The sequence below is a fragment of the Cervus elaphus genome, chromosome 29, assembly GCF_910594005.1.
Source record: "Cervus elaphus chromosome 29, mCerEla1.1, whole genome shotgun sequence".
Lineage (NCBI taxonomy): Eukaryota > Metazoa > Chordata > Mammalia > Artiodactyla > Cervidae > Cervus > Cervus elaphus.
Window position 1 is genome coordinate 22,865,210 of NC_057843.1, and position 17,335 is coordinate 22,882,544.

A 17,335-nucleotide genomic window follows, 5' to 3' on the forward strand; every position below is an offset into this window, starting at 1 on the left:
CTAAGACACCGCCAGGCAGGCTCAGAGGACAAAGGACTGAGCAGAGCCAGCCGGCTGCGGACTGGCCCATCCCCCACCGGAGACAGGCAGAGGAGGGCAGCCAGAGCAGGAAGGGGCAATCGGCCCCAGAGAGGCATCCACCGAACTGCAAGCAGACTTCTCTGCTAACCAAGACTTCTTGGGGCCCTGGACGGTCGACATCCGCCAGGAGGGTCACAGGCAGAGACCAGCTCCCCAGAATAGACACAGGGCACACCTAAGAAGGCCAGATAACTGAGCGGCTGGAACCGGGGAGGGGGTAAGCCGCAGCCTCCACCTGGGGGTGAATACGCCTGCCTAGCACCTGGTCACCTGAGCGGCTCGGGCCTGGGAAGGGTGCAAAACACTGGCCCAACCAAGTCTGCGCCTTTGTGGAGTACCCGAGAACCTGGACCTGAGCGGCTTAGACCTGGGGAGTGCAAGTAAACCAGGGCCCGCCTCAGACAGTTCCCGGCAGAGCAACCGAGAGTCTGAGCAGTGTGGACGGGGAAAGCACACACACCGTGAGCGGGCGCAAACCAGTGTGGCTGAGCCACTGTGAGCACACGCCAGTGAGATTTGTTCACAGTGTTCCTCCCTCCCCAAAGCACGACTGAACAAGCGAGCCTAAAAAAAGTGACCACCACCCGCCCCTTGTGTCAGGGCGGAAATTAGACACTGAAGAGACCAGCAAACAGAAGCTAAATAAACAGAGGGAACCGCTTTGGAAGTGACAGCTGAAATAGATTAAAACCCTGTAGTTAGCACCGACTACATAGCAAGGGGCCTATAAACCTTGAGAAGTACAAGCCGGGCCAAGAAACTATCTGAAAATGAACTGACCCCACACTGTCCACAACAGCTCCAGAGAAAGTCTTAGATATATTTTTACTATTATTATTTTTTAAATTAAAAAGAATAAAAAAATTAATTTTACAAGAACATGAGAAAAGTACTTTACCTTATATTTAAAATTATACATCATTTGTAGCTCATCAAAAACAAATATATGAGTCAAGTATGTTTCATCAAGAAAAATAATAAAACAATAGAAAAATAATTAATTCATTTTATGGAAGTGAAAAATGGATAGGTTTAATGTATGAAATTGATACATTGGAAAAAATGATAAGGTCATAAAATGTCCATGGCTAAGGATATAAAAATAGAGGAAAAATAGCAAATGCATGTAATAATGAAAATCTGTTTTTTCCCATTATTGAAAAAGAAGATGAATACATGGGTCTAAGAACATACATTTCACATTACTAGAATCAATACTGTGAATGAGAATTGTTTTTTCTTCACTTCTGGATTTGCTACTTTGTGTTTAAATTGGCAGGACAGCTAACTGTTCTTTGATTTCTAATTTCCTGCCATCTTCCCAGCTGGAGTTCAGAGGAGACCAATATAGCCAATCTTTAAGCTCAATATGCCAGCAAATGTGGAAAACTCAGCAGTGGCCACAGGACTGGAAAACGTCAGTTTTCATTCCAATCCCAAAGAAAGGCAATCCCAAAGAATGCTCAAACTACTGCACAATTGCACTCATCTCACACGCTAGCAAAGTAATGCTCAAAATTCTCCAAGCCAAGCTTCAACAATACGTGAACCATGAACTTCCAGATGTTCAAGCTGCTTTTAGAAAAGGCAGAGGAACCAGAGATCAAATTGCCAACATCCGCTGGATCATCAAAAAAGCAAGAGAGTTTCAGAAAAACCATCTATTTCTGTTTTATTGACTATGCCAAAGTCTTTGACTGTGTGGATCACAATAAACTGTGGAAAATTCTGAAAGAGATGGGAATACCAGACCACCTGATCTGCCTCCTGAGAAATCTGTATGCGGGTCAGGAAGCAGCAGTTAGATCTGGACATGGACATAGAATGGACTGTTTCCAAATAGGAAAAGGAGTACTTCAAGGCTATATATTGTCACCCTGCTTATTTAACTTATATGTAGAGTACATCATGAGAAATGTGGGGGTGGATGAAGCACAAGCTGGAATCAAGATTGCCAGGAGAAATATCAATAACCTCAGATATGCAGATGACACCACCCTATGGCAGAAAGTGAAGAAGAACTAAAGAGCCTCTTGATGAAAGTTGCGGGGAGCCGGCCTGCTCAAGGCCCAAAAAGGCCCTGGGAAAAGCCTTGAAAGAGGCCATTCCCTGTCCCGCCACCCCATGATAAAATAGTAAAACATTTGCCGGGTCTCCTTTGTTCTTCCTTGAGAAAAACATAGTAGTGACCTTCACTTAGTAGTTTATCTTGGAATGCCAAAAACAAGATGTAGGCTTCTGCAATCACTTAAGACAAAGAATTGTATTGATGTGACAAACACCAGATGGCATTTTTTATGAACAATGTTTTCTGCTTGTACTAGTATAAAGGTAGCTGTTTTACTCAATAAAATCGCTGACTTGCCTAAAGAGCATTCAGCCCTCTCGACCCCATCCTTTACTTTCAGCTTCTTTCTTCTCAGGCTTCCGTGTGGTTGCAGTCGGGACTTGTTCACATTGCCGGCTGGTCCTGGCAGAAAGTGAAAGAGGAGAGTGAAAAAGGTGGCTTAAAGCTCAACATTCAGAAAACTAAGATCATGGTCCCATCACTTCATGGCAAATAGACGGGGAAACAGTGGTAACAGTGGCAGACTTTATTTTTTAGGCTCCCAAATTACTGCAGATGGTGACTGCAGCCATGAAATTAAAAGATGTTTACTCCTTGGAAGAAAAGTTATGACCAACCTAGACAGCATTTTATTTTATTTTATTTTATTTATTTATTTATTTTTGTCATACATTGATATGAATCAGCCATAGATTTACACGTATTCCCCATCCCGATCCCCCCTCCCACCTCCCTCTCCACCCGATTCCTCTGGGTCTTCCCAGTGCACCAGGCCCGAGCACTTGTCTCATGCATCCCACCTGGGCTGGTGATCTGTTTCACCATAAATAGTATACATGCTGTTCTTTTGAAATATCCCACCCTCACATTCTCCCACAGAGTTCAAAAGTCTGTTCTGTATTTCTGTGTCTCTTTTTCTGTTTTGCATACAGGGTTATCGTTACCATCTTTCTAAATTCCATATATATGTGTTAGTATGCTGTAATGTTCTTTATCTTTCTGGCTTACTTCACTCTGTATAAGGGGCTCCAGTTTCATCCATCTCATTAGGACTGATTCAAAGGAATTCTTTTTAACGGCTGAGTAATATTCCATGGTGTATATGTACCACAGCTTCCTTATCCATTCATCTGCTGATGGGCATCTAGGTTGCTTCCATGTCCTGGCTATTATAAACAGTGCTGCAATGAACACTGGGGTGCACGTGTCTCTTTCAGATCTGGTTTCCTCAGTGTGTATGCCCAGAAGTGGGATTGCTGGGTCATATGGCAGTTCTATTTCCAGTTTTTTAAGAAATCTCCACACTGTTTTCCATAGCGGCTGTACTAGTTTGCATTCCCACCAACAGTGTAAGAGGGTTCCCTTTTCTCCACACCCTCTCCAGCATTTATTGCTTGTAGACTTTTGGATAGCAGCCATCCTGACTGGCGTGTAATGGTACCTCATTATGGTTTTGATTTGCATTTCTCTAATAATGAGTGATGTTGAGCATCTTTTCATGTGTTTGTTAGCCATCTGTATGTCTTCTTTGGAGAAATGTCTGTTTAGTTCTTTGGCCCATGTTTTGATTGGGTCATTTATTTTTCTGGAATTGAGCTGCAGGAGTTGCTTGTATATTTTTGAGATTAATCCTTTGTCTGTTTCTTCATTTGCTATTATTTTCTCCCAATCTGAGGGCTGTCTTTTCACCTTACTTATAGTTTCCTTTGTAGTGCAAAAGCTTTTAAGTTTCATTAGGTCCAATTTGTTTAGTTTTGCTTTTATTTCCAATATTCTGGGAGGTGGGTCATAGAGGATCTTGCTGTGATTTATGTCAGAGAGTGTTTTGCCTATGTTCTCCTCTAGGAGTTTTATAGTTTCTGGTCTTACATTTAGATCTTTAATCCATTTTGAGTTTATTTTTGTGTATGGTGTTAGAAAGTGTTCTAGTTTCATTCTTTTACAAGTGGTTGACCAGTTATCCCAGCACCACTTGTTAAAGAGGTTGTCTTTTTTCCATTGTATATCCTTGCCTCCTTTGTCAAAGATAAGGTGTCCATAGGTCCGTGGATTTATCTCTGGGCTTTCTATTCTGTTCCATTGATCTATATTTCTGTCTTTGTCCCAGTACCATACTGTCTTGATGACTGTGGCTTTGTAGTAGAGTCTGAAGTCAGGCAGGTTGATTCCTCCAGTTCCATTCTTCTTTCTCAAGATTACTTTGGCTATTCGAGGTTTTTTGTATTTCCATACAAATTGTGAAATTCTTTGGTCTAGTTCTGTGAAAAATACCGTTGGTAACTTGATAGGGATTGCATTGAATCTATAGATTGCTTTAGGTAGAATAGCCATTTTGACAATATTGATTCTTCCAATCCATGAACACGGTATGTTTCTCCATCTGTTTGTGTCCTCTTTGATTTCTTTCATCAGTGTTTTATAGTTTTCTATGTATAGGTCTTTTGTTTCTTTAGGTAGATATACTCCTAAGTATTTTATTCTTTTTGTTGCAATGGTGAATGGTATTGTTTCCTTAATTTCTCTTTCTGTTTTTTCATTGTTAGTATATAGGAATGCAAGGGATTAGACAGCATTTTAAAAAGCAGAGACATTGCTTTGCCAACAAAGGTCCATCTAGTCAAAGCTATGGTTTTTCCAGTAGTCATGTATGAATGTGAGAGTTGGACTATAAAGAAAGCTGAGCACCGAAGAATTGATGCTTTTGAACTGTGGTGTTGGAGAAGACTCTTGAGAGTCCCTTGGACTGCAAGGAGATCCAACCAGTCCATCCTAAAGGAAATCAGTCCTGAATGTTCATTGGAAGGACTGATGTTGAAGCTGAAACTCCAATACTTTGGCCACCTGATGCGAAGAGCTGACTCATTTGAAAAGACCTTGATGCTGGGAAAGATTTATGGTGGGAGAAGAAGGGGACGACAGAAGATGAGATGGTTGGATGGCATCACCAACTCAATGGACATGAATTTGAATAAACTCCGAGAGTTGGTGATGGACAGGGAAGCCTGGTATGCTGCAGTCCATAGGGTCACTAAGAGTCGGATATGACTGAGCTGAGCGACTGAGCTGAACTGAACTGAAGCCAGTATTTGACTACAGCCCATAGATGGCAATGTAACTCCAGTTCATGTTTGTTCATGAATGCATCACTCACTAGTCAACCAAGACTACAAGGCTGAGGACCTAGAACAAGAGATGAAAGTTGCCTCAGATGTTCATTCTCTCAGTACTGTAGCATGCTCCTTGCTCCTTGCTCTAGTCCAACACTGGATAACAGATCCCTGAAGAAAGGCCATGAAAGACTTCCAGGATCACATGGAGAGCCTGGTGTGATGAAGTAACCCCTGCCCTTACATTCTCTCCCCTCAGACCTCACCTGCTTCACCTGCTTTCTTGGTTAAAGCTTGTGGGGTAGTTTTATGAGAGAGTCTATGTGACACTGAACGTAGGTATTCCCATGGTTTCCTCAGTTGTACATGTACTTGGATGTAATCTCAATAGAAGTCTTGAAGAACAGGTCAGGAGACATGATGTCTAATGATAGCAACAGTATCATCATCATTCAAAAAGATTTTGACTCCCAGGATGAGAACTGCCTTCCGAGCAAGTTTACAAGCTAGATAAGAATACGAAACTCATTGCTATATTCTCATATGCTTCACCTTAAAGTGAGAATTGTTTCATTCAAGTTGATTATGGCCTTACTAACCACAGGACTCCAAAAATTTCCAATCATCATATTTGGAATACATGGCACTCATTTTGCAAACTGTATCAAACTTTCCATCATTCTAAAAGCATTCAAAATTAATGTATTTTCATTTTCTTAAATAAACAATTTATTTTCCTTTAGCTTTTAGACATTTCCTTGTGTTTACACTTGAACATAGCTTCCCATGCATCTCTATTCCTATCAAGTCTCTTGTGAACATTTACTCTGTGGATTAAAGCAACAGTCCTAGTAAGAACTAGAAGTGAACAGTCACATCAGTGGAAGTTACTTTAAAGAGTTTGTTATTATTTTGGCTGTGCCACGTGACTTAAGAGCCATTAGTTTCCTGACTGGGGATTGCACCCAGGCCTGCAGCAGTGAAAATATTGAGTCCTAACTACCGAACAGCCAAGGAAGTCTCAAATTACTTTAAATTTTGCAGTTTTAGTTGCTCAGTTTTTCATTCAAGGGTTCAGAGAAACTCTAAATTGCTTTAACATTATATATTTGCTGTAAATAATTGACTATTGGAGAACTGAATGGAGTATGACAAGGGTCAAAAAACATGTAAAAGTCACATTAAAATTAAAGCATGAATCCAATACATTTGAGACCCAAACTGATAAAGGTTAAAATAATAAAAAATTAATAGACTCTGCTTAAACACAAAAGATGCTATTGATTAATTTAAAACACTAACTCCATTATTACTTGGAAGAGAAAGAAAAACCTAAAATCAAATAATGCTAAATACTTAATACCAAAACAAGGGCAACACAGAAGGGGGCCAATACAGAGCAAGAAAATATAATGAAGGAAATAATTAGAGGTGGCAATGTTAATATCAATGAGATCTTTGTCATTAATATCAATATTGATACACTTGAGAATTCCAGAAATAACACGTGAGAAAGAAGTTCTTTGTGAGAAAGACGTTCAATGTACATAAGAAACACATTGAATCTATAATTAAATTTTAAAAATGCTTGAGCTAAATTTCAAATAGTATAAAACAATGAGTAAAGAACATAACGTTATATAGCAGTGTGAACACAGACATGGTAGCACTGGAATTTTACCTAAACGCTGTGCTTGCGAGCTAAGCTGCTTCAGTCATGTCTGACTCTTTGTGACTCTATGGACCATAGGCTGCCAGGCTCTCCTGTCCATGGGATTCTCCAGGCAAGAATACTGGAGTGGGTTGCCGTGCCCTCCTCCAGAGGATCTTCCTGACCCAGGGATCAAACTGGTGTCTCCTATGTCTCCTGCACTGGAAGGCAGGTTCTCTACCTTTTGCGCCACCTGGGAAGCAGCACAATGCTATTATTCTATAAAAAACCATATATAAAATAGTAAAGAGAAGAAGAATTGAAAATATGATTTAGAGGAGGAAATTAGTGACTAACACTCTTGGGCCCTTAACCTAGAATAGGAAATATAACTTGTTTCAAATATCTATAAACCATCCATGAAAATTATCATACATTAGACTTCACAAAAAATATCCATGATTCTTCCAGGGGAAAAATATTTGTATAAGTCGTTTGCCCAGATCACAATGCCTGCAATTAATTTTAATATTATTTTAAAGCATCACTTAAAGATGTAACATCATCCTGATAAATTATGTCAAGTCAAAATTAAACCGTAAAATTAGAAATTTTGTAAGTAATGGAAATTAAATCACTACTCCTCAAATTTTCAGAAGCAAAGATACACAGTGAGATGAACTCATATCCTAGAAACATGTATTGAAAGTAGATTGGCCTCATTCATTAAAGTCAACAAGAATATTCATATAACATTAATAGAAATAGTATAAAAAAATCTGTCAAATGCCCACTTCTGAGTGACCATGATTTGACTGTCCTTCTCTAGAGTAAAACTTGATTTTATAAAGAGAGTGGTAGTGTAGCGCATAACTCAAATAATCATCATCCAAGTGCTTCTCCTCAGAACAATCACCATGCATGCAGCAGACGTGCTTGTCACACAACATGTTAAAAAGACTACAACAGAGAATGTTTTTAAAATGTATACTCCAAAGTTAAGATTTCATAAAATTCATCATCTTGCTGTTTCACTAAGGATCTTCTTAAGTGAAACAGTACTTTTTTCAAACTTCAAGTATATTATACGTAAAAACATGACAATTACTAGGACAGTAAGGTGTCACTGCTCTGATCAACACTAAGGCACCAGCACTCTTACCCAGCATTGTATTTGCACCACCAGTAGAAGCTGTTAATGTGGTGAAAAAGAGAAATAAGATCTTGATATCACTATAATAATCATTTTACCTCACGAATCCCTGTAGAGTGTCCCGGGGATCTGCAGGGGCCCACAGGCTGCACTTTGAGAACTGCTGGTTTCTTGAATTTCCCTGCACCTGCTATGGTCAGAGTTGCTCTGTAGCTTTAAATTCGCAAGTAATTTCCTTGGTTCTTAAAACCTCACATCATTCAAAAGCCTATCACTGGGCCCTTTTCCATATCTCCAGGGTCACGCCATGCCATACCCTACATGCATCAGTACAGTCTACCGACTCTGGTCTTGTTCACGTCTTTAAATGTACCAGAACCGTTCCTGCTGCAGGGACCCTCTATATGCTGTGCTTTGTTTTGTATTTTTTTTTTTTTATTTTGGGAAATTTTGCTCTTTGTGAGTTACTTGACAAATCCATACTCATTCTTCAAGTCTCATACTTCGAATTACTTCCCTGGGGAGACTGAAGGTGGTCTGAATGAGCTTCCCAGGATACTCCCTGCCATCAGCATCTGATACTTCTGTGTAGCCCAGGGCCCATGTGTAAATACCTACTTACCTTATAACTACTTCTTTCATGGCAATGTCCTTGCTCCAGTGTGAGCTCTGTAAGGTTGAGCTCTGCCTCTCATACTCAAGACTCTCTCCAGAAGGCCAACAAATAAAGGAACGAACTGCACAACATCTTTCTATATGTAGTTTTACAGCATTAGGCCTCTGGGAAAAGATTAAAAAGGAAGAGGAAGAAACACGTCTTCAAATAAATTTCATGAGTAAATAAAAGGTACATTTTTCTTAAAGAAAATTATGTATTCTCATGTAATAAACATATAAATGCAAGTGCCATAAAAATAAATAAATTAATATAAATAAATGAATTACATTCACACAAAAACATGTTATTCCATAAGATTCAGCCACAGGGCACCAGATATATTTCCTCTAATTCTAAAAGCAGCTGGATATCGATATTCTCAATATTAAAGCCATATCAAATGTCACTCAAACTATTTCATAGCTGAAGCAGAAATCAGAGTTTTAGAAATGACTGAACAATGAAGAGTCTGAGCTAGGACACGAGTCACTGAGAATCAGCTTCCTTCTTACTTCCTGAGTTTTCTTAGGAGCTTGTTAACACAGAAAGTGCCTCGTGATTTCCACTCTGACAGTTTCCCAGGGCCAGTCACTGTATTCCTTCTCTTGCAGGTAGACATGGATGCCCTGGAAGTACCTCTTCACAGCCTGTGTGGGGCCCATCCTTCCCAGGGCAGAGTCTTCCTCTCCCATCACCTGCCCCAGGCAGGCATCCAGGTCGGCCAGCTGCTGAAGGAGTCCAGTGCAGAGCTGCTCCAGGAAGGTCATGTCCCAGGCAGCAGAGGAGCGCTCTGTGTGGAAGAGGTTGAAACTCTGCTGGAGCATCACGTGGAGGACAGGTGACCTGTGCCTCCTGGAGCTGGCCACCACTCACCTGCTCCTGAGGGAATCTGAAGTCTATCCTATACCCCAGACAAGAAAGAGAGAGATTGCCCTTATTTGATCTAAATGTGTGAAAGTCTCCTGCTTTTCCAAGTCAAGGCTCTGAGGCAGTCATGGACTCAGAGGAGGAGATGGGGTTAGAGACGAGCATCATCAGTGTCATCATTGAGGAGATGAAGAACGACTGGTCAGTTCCACAAGGAAGCATTCCAGTTGAGATGAGCGATTGTGAGCTTTGTTTCAACTTCATTTCATCTAAGGATCTTCTGTTGTGTGCCTCTTAAATATTAAGTCCAAAATTTTCATATTCTGAATTTACCCAGATTCATGTACTACCTCATTTTGGGCTTGCCTTTCACTTCAAGAGCCTGGAAATCTGTCATGAGTTTCTGCTCTTCTTTATCCTTGCATTGAAGTAAAATGTATTCATTAAAAAAGTAGATGTTCTAATTCAATGGAATGCTTATCATCTCAGTAACTTTGAACTAATGATATATTAATAGTTATTGGATCTTTCTTCCTGATGCTAAGATCAACTTTTAAGGAAACTTTGTTAGACTTCTTTTTTAAATCTTCTTTTGCTGCCTCTGCATATTCCTCTTGAAAGACTTGATCAGATGTGAAAAATATCTGAGCTTTATATGCATGGATCTCACCTTATTCTCTGTGGCAGAGCTTTTAATTTGTCAAATTTGGTTTTATTTACTCTCCATAATTGAGAAAATTGCTAAACATTTTTTATGTGCCAATCAATATGCTGAGCTTGTTACAGAGTCCAAGTTGCTCTGCTTGCTGCAGGGTAAATAAATGAATCCAAGACGAGGTGTTGAGATCAGGAAAGGACTTTATTCGGGAACTGGCTGACTGAGGAGATGAAAGCCTATTGCCTCTAAATAACCATCTTGTGGGGGTCCTGGATGTCAGATTCTTTTATGAATCAGAGATGGGGGAGGTGAGGAAACAAAGTAAAAGGACTTTTTAATTCCTGAAAATATCTCCCAGAATGTCTAGTAAGCCTCAGGTAGGGGGATGTGTTAGTTGCACTTCCTTATAGTCATTTCATGGGTGGTGTGAAATGGAATATCTCATGTCGTGTCAACAAAGATGTCACATCTGTGATTCTTCCCTTCACAAATGTGAATTTCTGGGACAAAAAGAGTTGAAGTCACAGAAGCAGATCCAGTGTAAATTCAAAATTAACCCTTCCTGGTTACAAACTCAGCCTATACCAAGATGATTAATCCTCCAAAGTCACTCTCATGAAAATAGTGTAACCACTGCTCCTGTCCAAGTGTTCAAGTGGTTAGAATGTGCCTTTCTTAGCCCAGGCCATTATCCTTGCCATGTCCAAGCAACCCACTTTTTTCTTAGGTACTTTTATACAGTTTTCATATTGCTACCTCGTCTTTGTCATTTGTATTTCAGTTTGCAAAAGCTGTGCTAATGCTCCTACAATGTTTTCTATTTCCAGTTGGAGGTTTATTGCAAAAAAAGGAACAGAAAATGTAAATGAATAGAACAGTTAATGTATTTCCTCAGTGATTTTTCAAGAGATCAAAACTTTCCACTCATTGAACATTCCTAGAAAGTAAAAGTAAGCAGTGAATGAAGAAGTAATACACAAAGGTAAAAAGAAAGTAAATGATGTAATTGAAAAAAACTATAGTGACATCTCTGTCCAAATGACAAAATGTCACTTAACTACACAAATAGGGATGAAGAGCTCTATAGAATGACAGATTTTAGACCACCCTATGTGAAATTGTTTAGCTGAAGCCAGAGCCAGAGGAGGGTAGCAGGCTCTTAGGCAGAGTGTTACCTAAAAAGATAGTTGACTGCTTTGCTAAATCCCAGTATCTATTTATTTATCTTTATTTGTCTGTTTACATTTCTCACTCTTCATGGACATTATCTGATTCTGAGGGTATAGACCTATTAACTCACCATGAAAGAGACTGGGTTACAGATTTGACAGTCATTTTATTCATGTGTGAGAGGTAAGCTGGTACCTGGAAGCTACTAGGTATAAATGATTTGGACAGGACGTCATGTGCACATAAGAGATGAGATTAGATATAATAATGTTGACCACTGAACTGAGAATTAAAGTAAGGAAAGTAGGTCATCTCAGGGAAATTCTATCCAGTTTCCATAGTTGGATGTGTGAATTTTCTGCCTCAGAACAGTTAACAGATACTGAAATCTTATATGTCCAAGCATTGTCAGAAGTACGTTACGTCCTACAACCTTCACAAAAATCCAATGAAACTTATATGATTATCAGTTCCATATAAGAGGAGAAAACCATAGTGCCGAAGGTCACATAGGCAGTGCAGGCTGGCGTTGTGACATCAACCCAGGAATCTTGCCCCCGTGTCCACTGTCTCACTCACTGCACTGAGCTGTCTGCTCTGACAATGTGCTTCCTATTTTAGAGGAACACTCAGTAAGTTCTTCCTCTCCAATTCCTAGTCTTCATTGTCACAAAAGCGCCACTCATTCCAGGGACACTGCAATCATTAGACAACAGCTGAGTACACAGTTCCCTTTGCACATGATAAGTTCTGCCGGGAGCCGGCACACGAGATCCCGCCCATGACAAGGCCAGGAGGGAGAAAGCCTGACGGGCAAGGCGGATCAGGTTTTCAGGGATTCCGAAAAGCTGCCCCTGGCGCTCACCTTAAAGGTGATATCTGTCTTTCTGATGCTTGCTTCAATAGACTACTCCCTAATTTCTGTGACACAGGCAGAAGGCCTTCCCCGATCTCTTTCCAAATAAGGATCAGTTTAGAACTTTAATCAATAAGTTTCCCGGGTGATGGTATTTTATGAGATTATCCAGGGTGAAAGGAGTGTTTTAATTTAAACTCCTTTGCTGGTATTTTAGTTTGTTTGGCAAATGCGTTTATGCCCTTGGTACTAATATGCATGACTGCTTATAATACCCTAATCATAAAACAGCATAAAGAACCTGATCATATAAAGGCCCTGATGACGTAGAGCCTTTTTGAGGGGTGAAGGAGTCCTATTAGAAAACATAAGAAAAATTATTCTAAAGGTGGTTATTGGGTTGATGTTTGCTTGCTGTGTTTTGCTTGCTGTGTTTTTGCTCTTAATGTGCTAAGGTTGTGTTATAGAAACCATTGTTAATATAGTTAAAGATCTAGAGAAATAAGAGCTTAGCCCTAGTGTGGTAACAGTGAAATGGTTGTTAATTGTCACCCAGGAGTGCTAGGCAGAGGCTGCCTCACCAAAGTCGCAGAGTCAGTGTGGGGTGAACTTCTTAGATAAACTCAACTGACAACTTCTGCAGAAGGATTAATTTTTGTATTAACAAGGTTATACTTCTACTCTGTACTGTTGCCCTATGAGACTGCTACCTTTCAGTTAAGGTCACCACAGAAACAGAAAATAGGTTTACATTCACCTGACTTGCATAAAATGTTAATGGGACCCAAGGCCAGAAGATAATGTACAAGACCCTCATAAACAAAGAAGTATGCAGAAAACACCCTGGTTTCATGAAGAACAAGCTGATGTAATGTTAAACTATCTTCCCCTTAGAGATGTACTAACTTAGGGTATAAAAGCTACAGTAAAAAATAAAACATTGCCAGACCCTGCTAGACCCTGCAAACACCCCCATCTGGTCACTCTCTCTCTCTCTCTCTTTCTCTCTCTCTCCCTCACAGACTTGGCCCTATCAAGGCTGGTCTCACATGTCTTTTCTCGCCGACGCCATTCATCCCGAGGGTACCCCCTGGATACTGCCGAGGCTGGACCCCGGCAAAGTTCCAGTCCTATATTTCAAGTGGTATTTTGTTGAGATCTACAGAGGAGCCTGGCATATTATGGCAACTAAACAACAACTCTGAGAGTCTCTGTTTCCACCTGAAATAATATTTTGAGAAATTATCCAAAAAGTTTAAAAAATCCATTTAAATTTACTCTTACTATCTTTGTTTTCAGAAGATTATCTTTTTCTGAAACAGTCTTCATCTACTAGGTCTACTAAAACTTTGGTGTGTATAGTTATTGTAGAACTGGCTCTGGGACAGAGCTGAAGTTCCAATACTTCGGCAACCTGATGGGAAAAGCCCACTCATTGGAAAAGACCCCGATGCTGGGAAAGACTGAGGGCAGGAGGAGAAGGGGGCGACATCACTGACTCAATGGACATGAATTTGAGCAAACTCTGACCGATAGAGAAGGACAGGGAAGCCTGGTGTGCCGTAGTCCATGGGATCAAAGAGAGTCGGACATGCCTTAGTGGGACAGAGAACCCTCTGTGCACTTCCTCTGGGACAGACACCTTGCTGACACTCCACATATGGCATTACTGCCTTTAGGGAGCTTACAGTCTCTCAGGGCAGTCAAATGTTACATAGTTAGATGGATTACTTAAGTACAATTGTATGCAGTGTAGCTAAAGGAGAATGCTTAAGGTTAATGAGAAATAACATGGAAGCAGAATAGTTTAGTGGTCAAGTACCACTTATGCAGTTAATCCTGACTGTTAGCAAGTTAAGTAATCTGAGTTTTCAGTTTCCTTATTTGCAAACATGTCAATAATTATAGTAATTATCTCACAGGGAAGCTGTGAAGATTAATGTAATGTTTATTAAAAACACTTTGCTGAGAGGCTGCAGGTAAAAATTTCTGTCATTAATATTATTAAAAATTATCTATACCTTACAGAATTGGTAAAGACATGCCATTACAAGGGTTGAATGTAATTGCAACCTCAGTATCCCTGAGTGTATGGTAGGTGATCACTTCCCAGTGAAATATTTAAGGAGATGAGATTATCTGTATTATCACACAAAGACTGAAGCAAAGTATCCTGTGAAATATTGCAGTGGTAGAGGAGAAAGAGAAATAAACACATGCAAACATGCATTTTTTAGGACAACCAGCACCTTAAAAAGTGCCTTGTGGATTATAGTTGCAAAATAACTCATTTTTAACAAATGATATCAGTGATATTGTTCCCTATAATGTCTTCAGTGAGCTTAAGGCCAACTCAGGTGATATCAACTGAAATTTTTTAAAGAAGGAAGAAAAGGGTAAATAAGGAAAAAATGAGAAAAATCAAAGCTTCTCTTATAAGCTCTTTTCATAATGAACACTTTTTGGTGACCTGGAAAAGCCACCATTTTGTATGAATTTTTCTTTCTTCTCTGACTTTGACCAGACTCCTCCCAGGAACAACTAACAGGTGTGAGAAGCATAACATATGGGTGTGTAGCTATCAACCACAGCGGCACGCATGATTTGATGTCCCCCCCACTCCAGGCACTCATGGCAAAAATTAGCATTTATGATTCACTTCATTACAAAGAGTAGAAAAAGAAAGGAACGGGCAGAATGTGGAAAAACCCAGAAAAGGCAAGTTTCTCTGCTCACTCTTTAAGAGCCACCCATCTCCCCAAGTCCTCAGAACGTGCCTACACCTCCCTCCAGGCAGCCCTGCAGAGCCCCCAGCGTCCCCGTGGCCCTCCCCGTGTCACTGGCCCTGGGGATGCTCTGCTCCAGCCCCGCGTGCTCTCTGGGCTGCGAGCTGCCTGCGAGCGGCGGCAATCTGGAAAGCTTCACGTGTTGGAGTCAGATGGAGAGCGTGTCCACGGTGTCCTGTCTGAGGGACAGGACTGACCAGATCTCCTCAGACCCTGGAGGACGGGCCAGGCTGAGAAGACAGAAGCCACAGCTGCTGTGCACGGGTTGCTCCAGCTGACCTCCCAGCTCTTCAGCACCTCGGGCTCCTCTGCAGGTCGGGACGAGAGCCTCCTGGACAGATTCCTCGCGGGACTTGATCAGCAGCTGGAGGAGCTGGACACGTGTCTGAGGGAGGGAAGGTCGACGGAACACTCACCTCTAGGGAGTGAGAACTCCAGATTGGCTGGGAAGAGTTACTTCCAGCGAATCAGTGTGTATCTCAAAGAGAAAGAATACAGCCGCTGTGCCTGGGAGGTTGTCAGCGCGGAAATCAGAAGGTGTTTGGTCTTTGTCAACAAGCTCATTGGAAAACTCAGCAAATAAAGAAGATGTTGAATCCGAAAACAGTTCATCTGGTCAACTAAATGGCTATTTTCTAAGACTCAAAGTGCAACCTTTAACTCTATTTTTGTGTCAGATGAAATATAAGTGATAGTTAATATATGGCATTATTTAAATATATGTTAAATGTTTTGTTACCGTAACTATTTAAAACAGATTTCAGAATCCATTTTCCATATCTTAAAAAGTTGTAATATTTATTTATTTAAATTATTGGAAATATTTAGGCTCTTCATAGCATTTAAATCTCTACCATTCATAAGATATTTGCTTTGTACTATATTGTATAAGACTACTCTTGTTTTTCAGTAGAGAAAATAAAAGTAATTTGAAAAAAAACGAATTGACTTGCACACACCTTTGAATAAAATCTAACCCAAAGCCTGATCCTACAAGATAAATCTATACTGAAGTCACCTGAATAAAGAGGGAACCGGGTTACCCACCCTGGGTCATAGAAGGAGCAAGGGACAATTTGAGGAGGGACTGAATGTGATTCTTGAGACATAGATTAGAGGTGGGAGGGAGCTGAGTGGAGAAAAGCCCAGGTAATGGACATATTGCCTCCTTGGGGCCTATAAGAACCTGAGCGCCTTCAAGGATTAATGGAGAACCACATACATCTTGTGGGGAAGACACTGGCGACCCACTCCAGTACTCTTGCCTGGAGAATCCCATGGACGGAGGAGGCTGGTAGGCTGCAGTCCACGGGGTTGCTAAGAGTGGGACACGACTGAGCGACTTCACTTTCACTTTTCACTTTCATGCGTTGGAGAAGGAAATGGCAACCCACTCCAGTGTTCTTGCCTGGAGAATCCCAGGGACAGGGGAGCCTGGTGGGCTGCGGCCTATGGGGTCGCACAGAGTCGGACACGACTGAAGCGACATAGCAGCAGAAGCAGCACATACATCATGGGAGGTCAATCTGCATATGTGGAATCTAGGATCCTGGAGTAGGATGAGGAAGGCAGAGTAAGTTTTCTACACTTGGCCACTTGAGAAAAGAGTCTTCCTAAATTGTTCAAATGGAGGCAAGAAGAACAAGGCAGGTTGGGGATTGCAGAGACAGCTAAGAGATGTGAAAAACAGAAGCTGCCATAATAAATGTGACTCTAAAGAACTAAAGAGGGTTTCTTAAGCTTATTTATATATTTTAAACACACATGTCATTGCTAAACTTTTCTTTTTATTGATAAACTTTTAAATAAGTCATACAAAGGAATGCCTACCCTTGACTTCTAGGAGGATGCACCCTAATCCTATACTGTTAACAATTTAATGGGTACCCTTCTAGACATTTTCTTATGTAGTTAATAAATATATATATATGGATATACTAACATATCACATAAATATCAATTTTTCATCTACTTCAGTTTCTCATTTATTTATATTTACTTGCAAATAGATCTTTAAGATTTTTCTTCATTAGTACATAAAAATAGATTGCCTAGTTATAAATTGCTGCATTATCTCTCAACTGCAAAACTAAGATAATCATAAAAGCTTATCTTGAAAGTGTGGTAAGATTAATTGCTTTAATTTGTAGCACACGCTCAGAATGATACCAGACACGTCCTAAGTGCTCCTTACATATTAACTCTTTTATTTGAATCTAGTTAGAAGGTTATTTCCTGACGTTCTGGGTCTGTGGTCAGGAAGATGAGGCAGTTCCCAGA

General features: G+C 40.5%; 1 protein-coding gene across 1 annotated transcript; it reads left to right on the forward strand.

Annotated features, from left to right (window-relative positions):
* Positions 1–9,712: 9,712 nt before the first annotated feature.
* Positions 9,713–15,638, forward strand: LOC122685886 (interferon alpha-2-like). Its single transcript, XM_043890940.1, is given in 4 exon segments — positions 9,713–9,786; positions 15,033–15,251; positions 15,253–15,279; positions 15,281–15,638. Coding segments are annotated over 4 exon segments (678 nt in total).
* The last annotated feature ends 1,697 nt before the right edge of the window (positions 15,639–17,335 follow it).